At 36.9% G+C, this 17,403-nt stretch overlaps 1 protein-coding gene across 1 annotated transcript in view; it reads right to left on the bottom strand.

Annotated features, from left to right (window-relative positions):
- Nucleotides 1-6,281: 6,281 nt before the first annotated feature.
- The window catches only part of gramd4a (GRAM domain containing 4a), a 52,847-nt gene continuing 41,725 nt past the window's right edge, over nt 6,282-17,403 (bottom strand). Inside the window, exons 13-19 of the mRNA XM_042335223.1 lie at nt 17,231-17,340; nt 16,240-16,394; nt 12,550-12,697; nt 12,189-12,282; nt 11,461-11,545; nt 9,290-9,358; nt 6,282-7,882 (exon numbers count right to left, since the gene is read on the bottom strand). Coding sequence (XP_042191157.1) covers nt 7,781-7,882; nt 9,290-9,358; nt 11,461-11,545; nt 12,189-12,282; nt 12,550-12,697; nt 16,240-16,394; nt 17,231-17,340 — 763 coding nt within the window. The 3' untranslated portion in view covers nt 6,282-7,780. The remainder of the gene's footprint in view (nt 7,883-9,289; nt 9,359-11,460; nt 11,546-12,188; nt 12,283-12,549; nt 12,698-16,239; nt 16,395-17,230; nt 17,341-17,403) is intronic.

The raw sequence follows: 17,403 nt of genomic DNA, 5'->3' as shown, positions 1-17,403 counted from the left end.
GATTATGAATGCTTGACTGAGTTCAAAATGTAGAACAACATTTAGTATGAAATCAGCCAGTCAATTTAATAATCCTTTTAGCAGTCAGTCCTTTAATCTGTCCAATATGTATTTTTTGTTTCCCATTGGACGCAATATTAACAAGTCCTATGTAAAATCCCAGTTTGAATCCATTCAGTATTGTGTTTTACTCTCCATTGTTTAAGCTTCTCCATGACCGGTGTACCTTACAATAATCCCTCTTGCAATGGTAGTTCAACCAAACATTATGGTCAGCCACATTTGAGTCATTTAACACTTTGCCAAAGCATTATTTGCTGAGGCTGGGAGCAGTCCGAACAGCGGCATTTCATCGACAAAGACCATTCTAATGAGAAATTTGATTTGGCAGCAATGGTCCAGCATCTAGTTATCAAATGCTAACTTTCCTGTCTGTTTAACTTTAAATCCACTATAGTCCATTGGTTGCAACATTTGAGCTGAAGGGCAATGTGAATCTATTTGAAAGTCTCTACAACATGCAGCAATTGGCTGTGTTAGAGGGGGGTTTCCCTGGTTAAAATATTTATTTCAAATGTTCTTGATTTTGCTGCTATGGGAAAAATTGCAAATTGCATGTCATTTGTTCCTCTGAATTCCCCAGGCATTCTTCTTTGTCTACAGGCTTTGTTCAATCTCTATCCAGGGTTTATTCACCCCTTGTCAATAAAGCTAGCTTGTCTTGGCAAAAATAGGATTTCCAAATTAACTGTAATTCTCCTCACTGTAAGGAACCCTCTGGTAGCCTTTAGGTTAGGTTTACACAAGGCAATTTCAGGATAGACACCAGGAAATATTTCTTCACCCAGGATGTAATTAACAACTGGCACAGGTTACCAGAAAGGGTGGTTGAAGTCAGGGCAATAGACATTTAATAAACAGTTTGGTTCTATGATGAGAGGGAGGGTGGGAGGATGGTAGGTATTGTGGAAAGCTGAGATCAAATGGCCTGAATGGCATTCTTCATCCAAACCAATCTTATGAAGTTTTTTTTCCTTTGGCTTAAGACTTTTAATACTGGATCTAATATGTGGCAGTACGTCCCAGACATCATGATATCTGGCAGGAATCTGTTTAACTGGAAGTAGCTTATGTCAGAGCTACGATGCAGCAGACATCGTGATGTACTCGACAGCAAGAGTCTCTATTTATGGGCCAGAGTTGCTACTGCTGTATTTTAAAACCAATTATCTCAACAATTCATGCCTCCAAGTTATAAATAGGTTAGGTGTCTGACCTGCAAAATATTATAAAATGTTTCTTTCCCATTGCTCAGAGACTGAGAAACCAGGATACTATCACTGGAACCACCCCAGTGAGCAAGGATTCTTACCTCAATTGTTAGCTCAATTGTTAGATATGCTCGCCCTCCTTCAGACGGAGGTTAAACTGAGGTCCCGTCTGCCCGTTCAGGTACATGTTAAGATCTCATAACAATATTTGAAAAGAGAAGGGAGTTTTTCCTAACCACTCGGCCGTTTGTGCGACACTGCCATGCACAATTGGCTGCTGTGTTTGCTCACAAGATAAACAGTCATTCCATTTTACAGTACATCCCATGAAGCAATTTGAAATGTCTACCAGATGTGAAAAGCTCACAAAATATACAGTCAATTCACTTTACAGTATATTCTATGAAGTGCTTTGAGACGTCTCGAAGATGTGATAAGGCACTTTTCTCAAATGCAAGGATTATTATTGATTTCTTCCTGTAGGGTCTCCATTGTATTATCTACAACAATTTGAATTTATATAATGCCCTTCACAAGGGTTAGCATCTTAGAGCAATACTAAAACATCGAAGGCAGCTGCTGCCTTGGTTCAAAACCTATAGATTTATTGTGTTGTGGTGGTCTACACAGTATTACTGTTTCTCTCTCTCTCTCGCAATTGGAATGCTGCCTTGGCTGCTATCAACCCGAGAGTAAATGGCTTCTTCTCCAAAATTATCATAAATCAATTGCCAAATGTGGGCAATATTTGGGGTTAGGTTTTCTATTATTATGATCCTATTATTGCTGTAGGCTCCTTTAACTTGCCTCTACACATATGGGAACAACAACTTGTATTTATGTAGTGCCTGTCATGTAGGGAATATCTTGGAGCACTTAACTCTTGCAGCCATTCATGATACTACCACCAGCATCAGAAGAAATAGACACATTTCTCCTTGATCACTCTGAAAACAGGCTATTCACATTGACTATGAAGATAGGAGCTGGGCAACAGAAGACAGATGATCCAGGTTTTTCCAATGCTGAGAGGCATAAGTGATACAACAACTTCAACAACAACTTGCATTTATGAGACACCCTTCACGCAAATAACATCTCGGAGTGCTTAATAGCATCATGGCTTGATGCTGAACCGGAAAGGGAAGGAAGGTTCTGTAGGCACAGTCAGAAGGGGAAAGTCTTCAGATGTGATTTGAAGACTGGCAAAGAAGTGGCAAGGCAAAGAGATCGAAGACTAGCAGTTCTAGAAATTCGGGGCATAGTGGTTGAAAACACGGCCGCTTTGGTGAGAACAGGAGTAAGCAGGTTGTATGTCATAGACAGTGAGTACAGAACAAGATGTAGATTAAAAATTTACCAGGAAGCTCAAATGTTCTGCTCAGATTAGTGAATATATGCAGTCTCTAACAAAAATATGCTGATTAACCCTTCACAAAAACAAATGTTGGCTTGAGAGCAGTGTGTTGGAGATTTTAATATTTATAAATTTTAACAAATTCAATAATTTAGTAGACATAAATTTTAGGAACCTTAACATTAATACTGAATTAATTGCACTTAAGACAAAGTAGAACTTCAAATTTAATCAATTGCAACTTAATAAAACCTGTCAGGTAATAATTAGTAATCACTATAAATAGTTTCTGAATTAAATTCATTATTACATATGATTTGAAATCTGTTTAGAATGTAAAGCAATTTAATATTGATTCATTTTTATAGTAAGAGTAATCTCACTAGTGTTAATGCAATTAACTATAAATAGGAATAGGAATTAAAATTGTTCAAATTCTGAAAATGTTCCTGGGTTGAAATGGATTGGAGTGGTAGAATCATGTAATGACGAACCAAGCAGGTAAGTGGTTACAGGCTGAGTGTCAGGTGAATTCTCCACAGGGAAATTAATGCTTTCAGGTTGCCGACAAGTACAAGAAATATGACGGATAGACCAAGTAAGTTCATGTAAGCAGGTTGTTAAGAGACCCAGTGTCACACTGCAGTGTTCACCTGGCACTCACTCTTAATAGTTACCTTGTGCAAAGTTACTGGGTCACTGTATTTCTATTAGTCACCTCCCTTGTATTCTTTTCCCAATTGAAAGTAATAGTCCCTTCGCTGAGTGTTCAAAGCTGTAAAGAGTTTGATTATCAGGCATACTCTCAGATGAGAAATGAATAGTTTCATCTGATGTGTCGAAAGAAAGGTGAATAGTAAGAACCTACTGAACTAGGCAAACTCACATAAATAGGATTAGGGATTGAGATGCAGTAACTGGACATACAAAGTAGGCATAATTTCAAACAAGATTAAAAAAATACATCTTTGTTTTTTGATATACTCTCAGGCTTATTGTATAAGGTCTGTTAACTGTTTGGAGATGAGATAGAACAATATTATGTAAAATGGTTAAAAGGAATGAAAAGGAAATACAGGAACAATTAAGAATAATAAAAGTAAAAACATTCACAAGCGTTTAATTCCATTAATTGGTTGCATTACTTATTGTCATTTCATACAGTACCATCAGAGGAATCAGAGAATCAATGTCAACCTAACCATATATTCTTGGATCAACATATCATAACAGTATGATTATTTGAGTAATACCCCTTCCATTTCAATTTTATTGTGTGTTGTCACTCATACAACAACAACTTGCATTTATATAGCACCCTTCACGCCAGGTAGCATCTCAGAGCGCTTAAGAGTCCTCATAGCCATACAGGAAAACCATCTCAGAAACAAAGCAGTCATCAGACGTCAAGGAACCCATACTGGCTCCATCAGCTCAGCGATATTGAGCACCAGATTCAAAATATTTTATTATCTTAGTCTTAAAATGATTCTCAAAATTTAAGATTATCCCGAAGTATGGAAAATTCTTAAATTCAGACTTAATTTAGAAGTTTGTTTGAAGGCATATTCAAAACCAAGACAGAATTTGACAATTTTGTAGCTTTGTTATGATATTAAGTTTTAAAGCAATAATCTTGAGGCTATTAATGTGACATTTCACCAGCTACACTGGCAATGTAGGCTCAATCCTCCACACCCCCAAATACCTAATGCCATCATCTCTCCAGGGAGGAGGATAACTAATGACCTGATGTTTCTTTGCAGGGTTAGAAAATATCAGAGATTATTATTGAGGATCTTCCAGCATTGGCAGGGTTTTTGGAAACAGCATTCATCATATTTGCTCAGTCCAATTCTTTTTCTCTCCTCCTTGGGTACAGTACTTACATAGTGTAGGTAAGAATGTGACTGAAATTATTGTACTTGGTTAGAACAATGGTTGGTCCCCGAATATCCTAGAGGTAAAATGCACTGTTAGATATGGGTCTCAGCCAATAAACTTGAAGGTGCTGGCTTTGATCCCTGGTCCTTGTTGAGTTAGTTAGTCTAAGATGAGATGTCCTAATTGTATCTTGTCTCTGGCATGTGGAGGTGGGAGTTGGGGCTGTGTATATACACTCAGAAATGGGTATACACCCCTAACAATAATATACGGTAAAGTGAATTGATTGTATATTTCGTGGGCGAAACTCAGCAGCCAATTGCGCACAGCAATATCCCACAAACAGTCGGGGATTAAGTGACCAATATTTTTAAGGCATTATTACCCCCAGAAAAGTGATCCACCAATTGATTAACAATTGGGTTCCTACTTACTGCTAGGTAAACAGAGGCGTAGAGTAAGAAAACTTGCCCAACATTTCGCCCAACCCGGGAATCAAACCCAGGTCTCCTGCTTACAAGGCGAGTATTCTAGCCAGAGCAAAATCTCTGAAAAACACAACAAATTACATTTATATAGCACCTGCACAAGGTCTTGGAGGGCTTTACAAGGGCAGCATCAGACGCCAAACTACAGAGAGAAGAGAGGGGGAGGTAGGGAAGGGGAAGGTGGTATTGGTGCATTCAATGAACCAGGTCTTAAGATGGGGCTTAAAGACAGATGAGAGGGAGGGAGCTGGAGGGGTAGAAGGTGTTTGAGGTTAGGGGCATAGAATTGGAAAGCTAAGCCACCAGTGGTGCAGTAGAAACATTTTAAACATGAGGCAACAAAGATGTGAATTAGTGTATCAAGGAAATAAGTGTGTCTGTGATGACATTGTAGATGAAGAAAAGGGGGCCGATGATAAAAGTTTCATTTGTACGATTAAGCAGTGTAATTTTAAATGGATGGGAAATTAAGCGTGCATTACAATGTTATAATACATTGATGATTGACAATCATTTTACAGAACCATTTATTTCAAATAAAAATTTGTATGATTTTTTTACAAGACTTTCTTTTTACAACAAACATGATGAGTTATATTTTCCAGACTTTTTTTACAATTTTCTGTTTGTTTCCTTTACACTAAAAGTTTTACATGATACCAAAAAACAATAATCACAACTTTCAAAATGTAGACATTCAACATGTTAAATGAATATCAATGAGAATTTGAATGGCAATTGCTTTTTCATGATGGGGATATTAAGAAAATAAATTGACTTAGATAAAAACTACCAGTTGATAAAAGTGGTTATATTACTTAAAGTGAATAGAGTTACTAGTTTGTGTCCTCCTACCAAATACAAGGAATCCAAACCAGCAAATGCACTTGTAAGATAGAACTAAAACCGTGGAGATTACATTAGCCAGTAAACTTATCCACATTAACAGTAAACTAAAAGTGTGGATAGTTTACTTGGCAAATGTATACACTTCACAAAGCAATGCATCACAAATCTACTTTACTACAAAAATCTTTGTGCTCAAGTGTCTGCTATTTTACCAATGCTAATTAGAAGTTCTAATAAATTACATTCTGAACACTTCTCTGGAAAAAAAATAGTACATGTAAATCATACAAATTCTATTAACAATGATAGAAAATAGCCAGCATATTCTAGGGCATATCTATTTAGGCAGTATAAATCCCATCTGCAATTTAAAAAATAAAATTGGTCAGAATATTCTGGAGTCAAAAGCTGGCATCTTCCAAGACTCTTAAATTTCAATACTTTAAAAACATCCTTCATCCTCTGAAGGCTTGCAGTAGCATCACACATTCAAACTAAATGTCTAAATCAGACCTTTTGAGTACAATAATGAATTTTGAACTGTATTCTTCACTAATAGGAGAAAGGAACTGCTGAACTACACAAAGGCATCAAATGTCAGGGAGGAGTTGGATTTACGGCTGCTGCACCTGAACTGTCTGGCATATGGCAACACCACCCAAATACTTTGGGGGAGGAGGGTGTAAAAGCAGCCTCAAAGATCAGTGCAGTTGGATCCCATGTTCACTCATTTGAATGGAATACTTTGTACTCTTAAGTGAATGAGAAAGAAACATTAAAAATAATATCTGCAGCACGTGTGTAAAGCAGCATTCATCAAACATGAGACAGGACGGGAACATGCCTATTCCTTGCCCATCATTGTTTTCCACATACTCTGTTCCTTATCTGTTATATTAAGTTAAGACAGGACACTTCTCATAGTGAATCACACTTCAGCACTCGCATACTATCTGGTGAACATTTAGTGGTGCTGAAAAAGGGTTGGTATTAGACGGACAAATGAATTAATGAGCATACATTATCACTATGGATATATTCAAATGTTATGGTTGAAGAATTCAATTATGGTTGCAAAGACAACTTATGCTAACACAATTTACTAGCAGCATCTAATGGCACAACCGGAGTGTAGAGTAATTGTAACTTCACACTTTTCCTTTGGCATCATCAGGTTTGGAGCAGTATATCTGGGTGTGGGGGATAATCAATCTTAACTTGATAGTTCAGCAAATAGGGTTCATAAAGGAAATATTTTGCTGTTTGAAGCACACAAAATTAAACGATGCTACCATGTTGTTATACAAACACTGGACAAGATTATTACTAAAGTAGTTTGTGATATATGTAGCAGTGACAACATATTATACTCCAACCCTTTCGTGTTTAAGCAATCACTTCAAACAGACACATTCCTGAAAGATCACTAAGATTTAAAAGATTCATATTTGAAATTTGGGATGCAACAGAGTCGCTTGATTTTTACGTTACTAGTTCCTTCTCATTACATGATCACACCTTCAATAATAACTCTTTCCATCTGAAATGGACATTGAATACTACATGATGTTGGCATTCATAGATTAATCACGTTTCTCTGAATTTTATTTAAAAAAAATAATTTTGATTCTTCCCGTACCCAAATTTAATTTCAACTTAAATCATTGACATTTAAAATGCTTGTAAACAAATGGCAAAAGTGCTTACTGTGCAGGAATTACTGTGATAGTAATAGCACTTTTGTGGAGAATCCTCACCAAATGTAAAATTAATTTACAAGTAAAAAATACAATATAAACCATCTATCTATTCCAATTCAGTACAAAACCCATCAACTGACACAAATATTCAATGGAACTTCTTTTGTCCAACCAATTCTCTTTCTCTTCCCCACTAATGATTACAGAATCTGACTTATTGTAAGCACATGGTTAGGTTTCGTTGTTGGATGCACTGGACATTATTTTGGTATATTGAGAGTTTATTGCTTCAAAGGCCTCATCCCGGTGTATCATGGCACCAAACACCAGTGGCTAAAAACAAAAGCAAGAATAACAATGTTTTATAAAAAAAATCAGAGATATAAGAACATAATAACAAATTTCACTTATATACATTTCACTTAGAGAATGCTTCAAAGCACTTTGGAGTCACAAAAGTGAGAACCTGGACTTAGTGGGAGATAGGGTGGAGGTGGCTGAAGGCATATTTGTTTTTGGGGTCAGCTGGGTGTCTGACATATGCAGAACTCCATCATCATGTTTAAGAGAATCCAAACCAAACAAAGTTCTGTGTATCCTACCTACAGATGGAAGTTCCAGAGATATTTGTTGGAATGGAAGTCCACCAGAAAATACTAGGTGGAGGTTGGCAAGAGTCAAGACTTGGAGATCTCAGAGCGTGTTGTGGTATTGCTGGAGTCTGACCAGCTAAAACTGCATAGCTTGTTATTGAGAGCCTGGAAAGCTTTCCCACTGTCACCCGTCCCATTAGGTCTTTGTCTTGCAAGGTTAATAGGAGCTGAGTGCAAAGAGTCCCTGCTCCAGGTGACTAGTCTGCCTTCCACGTCCTGCTGATGAACTAGTCTGACTATACTGTCATCAGCAATGCCCTGGAGTATTGTGGACCTACTAGGCTCAGAAACCAAGACCACCGTAGTGGATTGGTTCAATTCTGACATTCCATTGCCAAACATGTCACCTTGGAGCCAGTTCAGCTCCAATGAGACCCTGTCTACCTGCCACCCTCACCCCCGGAGGATAATTGGTCGTTTGACATCAACAATCGTGGATTTGAACACTTGGTAATTAGTGGGAACTCCCTGCAATTCCTGGTGGACAACGCAGCTCAGTATGAAATGCGTGAGAGCAATGCCACCATTTTCCTGTTCACAGCTCAGACACACATCTCTTCTCATTAAACAATGGTTCCACAAGGTGCAGTTAGAAATAGAGCAATGCATCCACAATTCTATATTATTGTCTACCCTGGGATATAGCTAATTAAGATTAGAGTCCCTTTTATATTACAGGTACTGCAACTTTTCATTTGCAGACTTTGCCTCCACGGTTTGGAAGGTAAATTTTGGAAGCGAATGCAAAGAAGCATGAAATGTATGACATCATTACAAAATTGTCTTGATGACACCTAAAGATTAGCAGGTGACTTTGCTCCTCTTTCTGCTTTTGCTCGCCTTATTTTGTACATGTTATTTTACTATTTTTTATTCTGGAGATAGAGCCAAATTTGTTGTGGAGGTAGCAGGATGTTTTTTGAGCTCTGGGCAGAGCAGGTGAATATTCATAATTTTAAAGCAACATTAGAAGATTTATTGATTTACAAAAGTACTTGCAAGGTGCAGGTATCATTCTTTAAAATAGAACATATGAAATTAACAAAACAATTGAATTTATATCAAAATGAATAACTACTTAATTTACCTTTTGTGTATGTGGAGTAGCTATTGAAATACCCATTCCTGATCCAGGTAGAACGGACAAAACTTTGTACTGTATAGAGAAGGCAAGACATGAAGAACAAAAGGAAAGTATTGTATAAGACAAAGAATACTACAAGTTAAATTATGGCCCAAGCAAAATAAATATCCAAGCTGCTAAAAACTGTATGCCAACCATTTCGTCATACTGTTTCGCCTATAAAATATACGGTCAATTCACTTTACAGTATATTCTGTGAAGCGCTTTGAGACATCTCCACAACGTGATAAGGTGCTATATCAAATGCAAGGATTACTATTATACACCCCAGCAAAAGGTTTCTTAACAAATCACCATTCAGTTAAAATGAGGAGGAAAAGAAAGAGGTAATCACATAAACATTATAATAAAATGCATCTTAACCTATGCTCAGAATTTTTAATTCAAAATGTGGATTACAAATCAGTTACAATTTATAAATTAATCTAAACATTTATTATATTAAATAACCTACCTCTTGTTTCCACACCAACTCAATCACTGCTATGAACCGTAACCCAATTTGGGCCAGAGATATTCAGTTCATTTCACTACACTATTGTCATGATTATGGTGATCAAATTAAAAAACTTACTAAAGCATGATATACTAAGCAGGTCAATGCACGGCTAACTGTATTGTAATCAAATACGCAATGATACCCCCCATCCAAAACTTTAAACTCACAAATCCCTCATTGGACAATTGTATTACACAGAAAAGGTTTGAGCACATTTTTTTTACATAAAACAGCAAGGTTACAAATTAAACTTTTCCTACTTTATACTACTCTTGAACGTTGGCTCGCTCTGAGTCATTATTTGTTCTTTAATAATGCATTCTAGTTGTCTGTAATAATTCTACAGAAAATCTATCCGAATTGATCTAATCTATTCTACTTAACATAACAGTTTTCAAGTCAGAAGAAGGTCTCAAAGCACTTCACCCAGCTTGCTGGGTACCCAAGCCACCTGGGGGAGGGGGCAGTGCAAGGAGGTGAACAGGATGGGAGGGGAATGAAAAGCATGAAAAATTTAAAATGTTAAGGCAGGCTTCAAAAAGAGGGAGGGAGAGGGAAAGACAGAAGGCACTCCAAGACCAAGTTCCAGAGGGAAGAATGACTGAAAGCCCACCCACTATTTGGACGGAAATGGGGGTGGGAGCAGTGCCTCACCTCACATGAAGCAGACCAGTGTTTGCGGAAACTTAGGAGTGGCCAGATCAGTAGGCGGTCGCAGAGGTAGTATAGGGCAAGGGAATCAATGCGAAGATGCAAATCCTGAACTCGATGCAGGATTGTGGGATGGGGTGCCAGTGATGCTGAGTGAAGATAGGGGTGATAGGCTTGTGCAACCTGGTGCTGGAGAGGACACAAGCTGCAGTAGTGGATGGTCTGCAGCTTGCATGGGAAGGAGCTCTGGAGTACAATGAGAGAACGTTGAAATAATAAAACCTGGAAGTGACAAAGGGGTGAATGAATGGAGGGAGAGGTAATGGCAGCGTGGTAGTGGTAGAGTTCAGTAGCTATAAACTGAATAATTGATGCTGAATCTCATGAAAGGTTTAGAAATTGTAGTATTTAATTAGACTTCAATTCTATGAGCTTAATTGTAAAGATCAAGATTTTACTCTCCTTTGCTTTACAGAGATGCTTTCAAAACACAATCTAGATTTTACCTGAATTCAAATCTCCTTGTTGTTGGGGGGGCGGGGGGGAGGAAGGGGTAGACAAGAGGGGTAAATGGGGGTCCCTTTGGAGCTGAGCTGGTAATTGAATATCAAGTCAACTCTTTGTGGTGATCTCAGTCAGCTGGTTCCTGAACCAGGTGGGTCTCCAGTACTCCAGGGTAATGTTGATGACAGATCAGCCGGCAGGACTTGGAGTTACCAGTAACTGGAAACAGGGACTCTTCCTCTCAGCTCCAGTTAATCCTGCAAGCCACAGCCCTAACAGGAAGGGTGAACCTAGCTGGACAAGCAGCAGGAAGAGAGCAGACAATGCACTCAAAAGCAATTAAAATGTTTTTGATGGATTCAAATATTTTTATAGCAAAAAGCAATTGCACAATGAACAAAAAATGGCAAAATTAAATGAAGCAGCCAAAAAATATTACAAGCTCATATCAGAAACATACCTTTTGAATATCTGTAATGTCTTTTAGTTTTATGACTTTATTTTTCTTGGATGAACCCGACTTGGAGCTTTCAAAGCATAAACAACTGGGAAAAAGAAAAGGATACAGTATTTGACAGACTGACTCAAGTCTAAAATAACAATTCAAATACAATTCATTCAGGATCCTCAATTGTGTCTTCTATAAACCTGGCTTTTAGATTATTTTTGTGGTCAACCATAAATCAAATGATTGATGATAAAGAAAATGCAACAGACTCATTCAAAACTAGCAAAAAAGAAACTGTTCAATGCAGTAATTATGCATTCTCATCACATTACTAATCTTACTATTGCAGTCACTGCCTTGCTGCACAAATAATTTGGGATTCATTTTGTAGCATCAGGCAATGCTTGTAAAAAAACTGAGTTATAGGTATTAAGAAAGAACCTGACAATGGTTAATAGGCTGCCTCTTAATAATTATTTCCTTAGTTGAATAGCTGACTTAATCATGTTATATGAAAAAAAAACAAATTCAAATCCATTATTATACTAACATGAGACTACTAAGACGATATCTTGCATTACTACTGTTCTGTCTAAACCAGTTGGGTTCTAAATTCAGATGGGTTGTTCTGAATGCATTGTGAATATTTGCTGTCATCAAAGTGCTGAGGCCATTGGTTCCAAATGCTGTTTTCCTATACATTAATTAGATGTGGGAACAAAGGTTGCAATATTACTTACTTTTCAGTTACATAAAGAACACCATTCCGAATGTAATCAGTAGGCATCTTCTTGTCCCTATTAATCAGACAGCAACGCCAGCCATTGTCACACACTGGAAAAAACAGAGCATATTGTTTAATTGTGCATTTGGCTCCCAATATAAAATGACTCCTAGATTAGGAATTGAAAAAAATAAGGAGCACTTATATTGAGTAATCATATCCTGCTTAAAAGATTACACTGTGCAGTGTTCTGCAAACAACTTTACTCATCCAATTGATTTGCTGTAGTATGAGACCAGGCTGAATCCACCCAAGCCATATTACTTTCTCACACTTGTATATAGAAATCACTGCTCCATCATATAAGTCGTACCTACCTGGCAAAGGGCGCTCAGCCTCTGCTAAGTTAAAGATTTCACTGAAATTGCTTTTCTTTGAACTATGTGGACGTCCACCTTCATCTTCCCTGCTATACACAGACATGCTGTTGGCACTGACACTGCTCCGGGACGCTACAGCTGGAATCTGGGGAAATACCACAAGTGAGGGACTGATTAGTCCTGTCATCAAGTTTTACATTAAAATAGAAAAAGGTGAATGCAAGACTGATAGTTTGTAGACTCTTCTCTTTTGCCCCTTTCTTCATCCTTTTTGCTTAATTTTTCCAGTCTTGTAAACTAGAAGATTTCTGATGGTAACCCAACATCTCTATTTTAAAGTAAAACTTGACTATCTATTATTTTTGAGAGGTGAAAAATTACTAAAATCATTAATCTTTAAGATTCTCAGGAGAGATCTCGCCAGATTAACTGTAAAAATAGTTTGAAAAACTGAAACTAATCTGCTAAAATGTACAATGTTGTTTTATATAGTTGATGTACTGTAGTATTAAATAAGGATAATGAAATAAAAAATGATGGAATTCACCCCTAAGCTTCCTGCATAATATTGCTCACGATTTTATATGGAAATCACTGCTCCAATATTTAGAAAAGTGTTTTTTTTAAAAAGTCATGAAATCTGCTTAATATATTCTAATAAATTCTAAGTGCTTCTTTATTAGAATTATTCAACTTTATTAGGTGCAGAATATATTGTCATCTATATATGTGTAGCAAACCTGCTCAAATATGAACATTATGAAGTTTGATGCAGTATCATATTTCAGCCACTGGAGGTTGCTGTAGAACCCATTCGTTTTTGTCCAAACTTTAAGCAGAAACTAAGCACTGCAGTACAATGCTAAGCAAATCTGTAATTATTATCTCAAATGATTTCATCCTGACCCACAAGATATGAAATATTTTGGTCAGCCGGGTCTGATAGAAGCAGATACCTATCACTTTAAGAGCATCCAAACCAAACATTCCACCCAGATATGGAATTTCCAGAGACATTAGGGCTTTGGTTTGCAGGGTTAATATGCCAGGCTGGCTGGCTGTCATAAGCAGTGGCCTGAAGTACTGCAGACCAACCTGGCTCAGAAACTGGGTGACCAAGACTGCCACATTTTGACATTTCTTTGCCATAAATGTCACCTTAGAGCCAGATCAGCTCCAGGGAGACCCCATTTAACCCCACTCTCCCCTCCGAGGAGGATAGTTGCTCATTTGACATCCAACAAACGTGGGTTTGAGTCCTCACGAGGAAGATGTAAGGTACCAGTAACTCCGTGCAGCCTTCCTGATGGGCAACACAGCTCAGCATGAAGTAGGTGAGAGCAGTGCCAACATCTTCCTGCCCACAGCTCAGACACACTGAGCAATGGTTCCACCAGTGGAGGTGTGGAGCTTGAGCAGCTCTCAGCTAGTCTTCTTGGCCATTTGGTTAAGATCAAGTGTGGTAAACTAAATAAAACAAAGTTGAAAATAAAATTTAAGAAGACCTTATTTAAAGTGCTCTTCAGAAAACTTATTTTAAACTTTTGATTTGTTATCTGCATTACTCCAATCACACTAACCACTGCTAATTGGGGGGGTACTTAGATTTGAAAAAAAGATTGCATATGAAAATGCCATCACATTTGAGATGTAGAATCTTGCATTTTCAAATAAATAGATTATTGTTTTCAGAAATACTTTGCCTTCAAGACATTAAAAGCCAACAGCCTTTTCTTCAGTAAATGCACATGCATTTGAGCCCAGGGTCTGCAACCAGTCACAAGATGACATCATCCTCAATAAAAACAAGAGGCAGGAGCAATATTTACCACAGCTTTAGCATTAAAAAATTTTTTATTTCCAAATGCATGAAATACTTTGTGCGTCTGACTTTTGTTTTCAACTTGACTCAATAACGATACATTCCTATCACTCCTTCCTATTGTCTTTTTGATCATAAGCAATAGCGTCACCTAGCAGTAATCGATCGGTTGGAGACCCCTGCATTTGAAGTTCATTTTGTTCAGAAATGTTGCACTAATCTTTCCCATTGATTAAGGTTTCTATGTAGTCAGCTTCTTTATATGAATTATACATTTTTAAAATGGCATAATTACATCTACCATAATTAGGAGCTTGGGTTTTCCTGTCGCATATGTTTCAAAATTAGATGGTCCAATGTGTAGGAACATTATGTATGAAAACACCATCAATATATAAATTGTATACCTTTGCAACATCATCGCACAAAAAATTATGGAAGTTATAGCCATCTAGTGTTCAACATTTTAAATTCACATAATTATGACAGCATTCGGTATTATGCCTGAGAGGAAGAACCAAGGTTTATATCTGTGATTTTGTTTTATTCTTAGCCAAATTCATGTGTACTTCAGCAGAAAAAATGGTGTTCATCTTTATAATCGGCTGTGGGGCTTTCAAATGCATACAAGTTATGATATATACCAAACTGATAAAATGCAACAATATTTGAAAGCCTTTCTTTCCTCACAAACTTTGTGAAAAATGCATCCCAGTGAATTAAAATTATAATATTTCTGAAGTACACATCAAGCAATAAATTCCCCTTTTTAGAGCTGCTTAAAAATTCAACACAGCAATATCATTGAAATACAACATGTTGCTGTTTTTATATATATTGCTTAAAATATTTCTGTTCCTTAATTTTATCTATCATTATAACACTTATTGATTATTACTTCAAATAATCCTGCAATTTTGTGAACTAGGAAAGTTCTGCGTTTAAAGCATTGTCAGACTCCGCCACTGCCAAGCGTTCTGGGATGCTACCCCACGTGAAGGGCGCTACATAAATGCAAGTTGTTAATAAAAAGTTAAAATCTACATGCACCTTACCTGCTCCATTGACAATGTTGCTTAATCATTTTCAAAAACAGTTTCAAAAACACCTTTCAGAAACACCACTTTCAGCAACAGCAGCAAGTATGTCTACTAACTGTACAGTACTTCAACAAACAAGACAATACATGTCCACAGATTTCAACCAAGCCACACAATCACTCTATCTATTTTATATGAACGATTTTAAAGTGCACAAAGACTTTTTAAACCCTACCTTTTCAAGCCCTGACAGCTAGCAAGAAAAGAAATAAAACATATGTAACAGGGACAACAAAACAAGTCAAGGCTACTCTACAACATGCTAAACTTAAACATTTTAGTTTCCAATTATTTACCCCAGGAAGTTTCTCTCTTTCACACACACACACAGACACACACACACACACAGACATACAAACTCCACAAAATTATTCATCATTAAGCGGACGGATGAGTGGCTGGAACAAGTGATTATTTTCAATCAATGAAAAGTTAATTTTAATTATTCTCACACTGTACATGTTTCTAAATACATTGATGGGAATTTATAAAATATTTGCTAAAATATTTGCCACAATATTTGACAAAATAAGTGTTTTAACCTTCTGCAAAGATTGCATTAGGATATTAAGAAACATACAAATTAACCAAGGTTTTCTAATATTAATACTTTGATCAGATAGTGTTATTGACCAATCCACATTGAAAATGTGAACAGATGGACAGTAACAAATCCAAGTATCTAGTTAATGGTCTATATTCTAGCCACCAAATAGGATCAAAAGCTGTTAAAAAAAAACTCTGACAGTAGACTGTGTCACCTACCCGTCTTGTCAGTGTAGCATTTGATCTTTCTTTCAATTGTGGGTCTGTGGGCAAGTTCTTCCAAACGATATAAGGAGTATCATATTTTTCACGTAGCCTTGGGCATCGTTTGAAGACGAAATCAATGAGAAAAAACTTGATTCCTGCATAAAGCCCTGAAACAGAATGATATAGTGTGTTGATTTAAGATAAATAAATGGGGGAAATGGAGGAGAGATGTCATCAAAGGAATCTTTTGGGGTATTAGATAGGTAACTAGATGGACCAATACCTGAAATGGTTAATAGGTTTTTCTACTCAGAGATGCAATGAAATTAAATACATTGAAACCTATTTCCAGGGATTTATTTTGATGTACATTTAACCTTCTTACATGAAAGTTATTATTGTGATTATATGGGTATCATGGGTAATATGTGGGTGTAAATAAGTAAGTGGCTGATGGATATAGATGATAGATAGATGATAGATAAGGGGAGCTCGGCCAAGGGGACAAGTTTGTTGTATAGCCCGAGGACCCCCTTTCCTGTTCCTGGTATATGTGAATGACCTGAAATCCATGAAAACAGCAGGATCTCAAAAAAGAATGAATGGTAAATCCTACTTCATGCAGACAATCTATTCAGAGAATGAAGAAAATAACACTGTACATTTGTTTTTGACTTCCAACCCCTATATTCCTCAGTTAGTCAATACAGTTGTCCAGCGGTGAAAGGATCTAAAGACCCACTGGACTTCAATTAGAATCTAATTCTGAGTGTATTACATTGAGGACACAGTACACAACTTATGGAAACAGATGTTCATGTCACATGACCAAAGTACTCAATATCTGATGACACAAAATCAGTTAGTTTACAACCTTTATCAGGAAGAAACTAAGACATAAATTACATTTTATGTAGTCAATTGCAAAGAATGAAGTCATTAAGCTTTACAGCTAAAAGAAAGTAAATAAAAGAAGTACAACCACAGGTTGTCATTTATTTACCTATAATGAGGCCAAGAATTCTGTATGGAAAGAAGCAAGACGCAACAAAAGCAACCCACAGACCCATATACAACTTCTGTGTTATTTCAGGATGCACCCATGTAAATAAGCTGTGAAAAAGAAGAGATAGTTAGTAAACAGCTTTAATTTCACATTACATTGCTATTTTCAGA

The sequence above is a fragment of the Callorhinchus milii genome, unplaced genomic scaffold (assembly GCF_018977255.1).
Source record: "Callorhinchus milii isolate IMCB2004 unplaced genomic scaffold, IMCB_Cmil_1.0 Scaffold5, whole genome shotgun sequence".
NCBI lineage: Eukaryota > Metazoa > Chordata > Chondrichthyes > Chimaeriformes > Callorhinchidae > Callorhinchus > Callorhinchus milii.
Note: the sequence above shows the minus strand (reverse complement) of the source record. Positions and strands in the feature narration are given on the sequence as shown.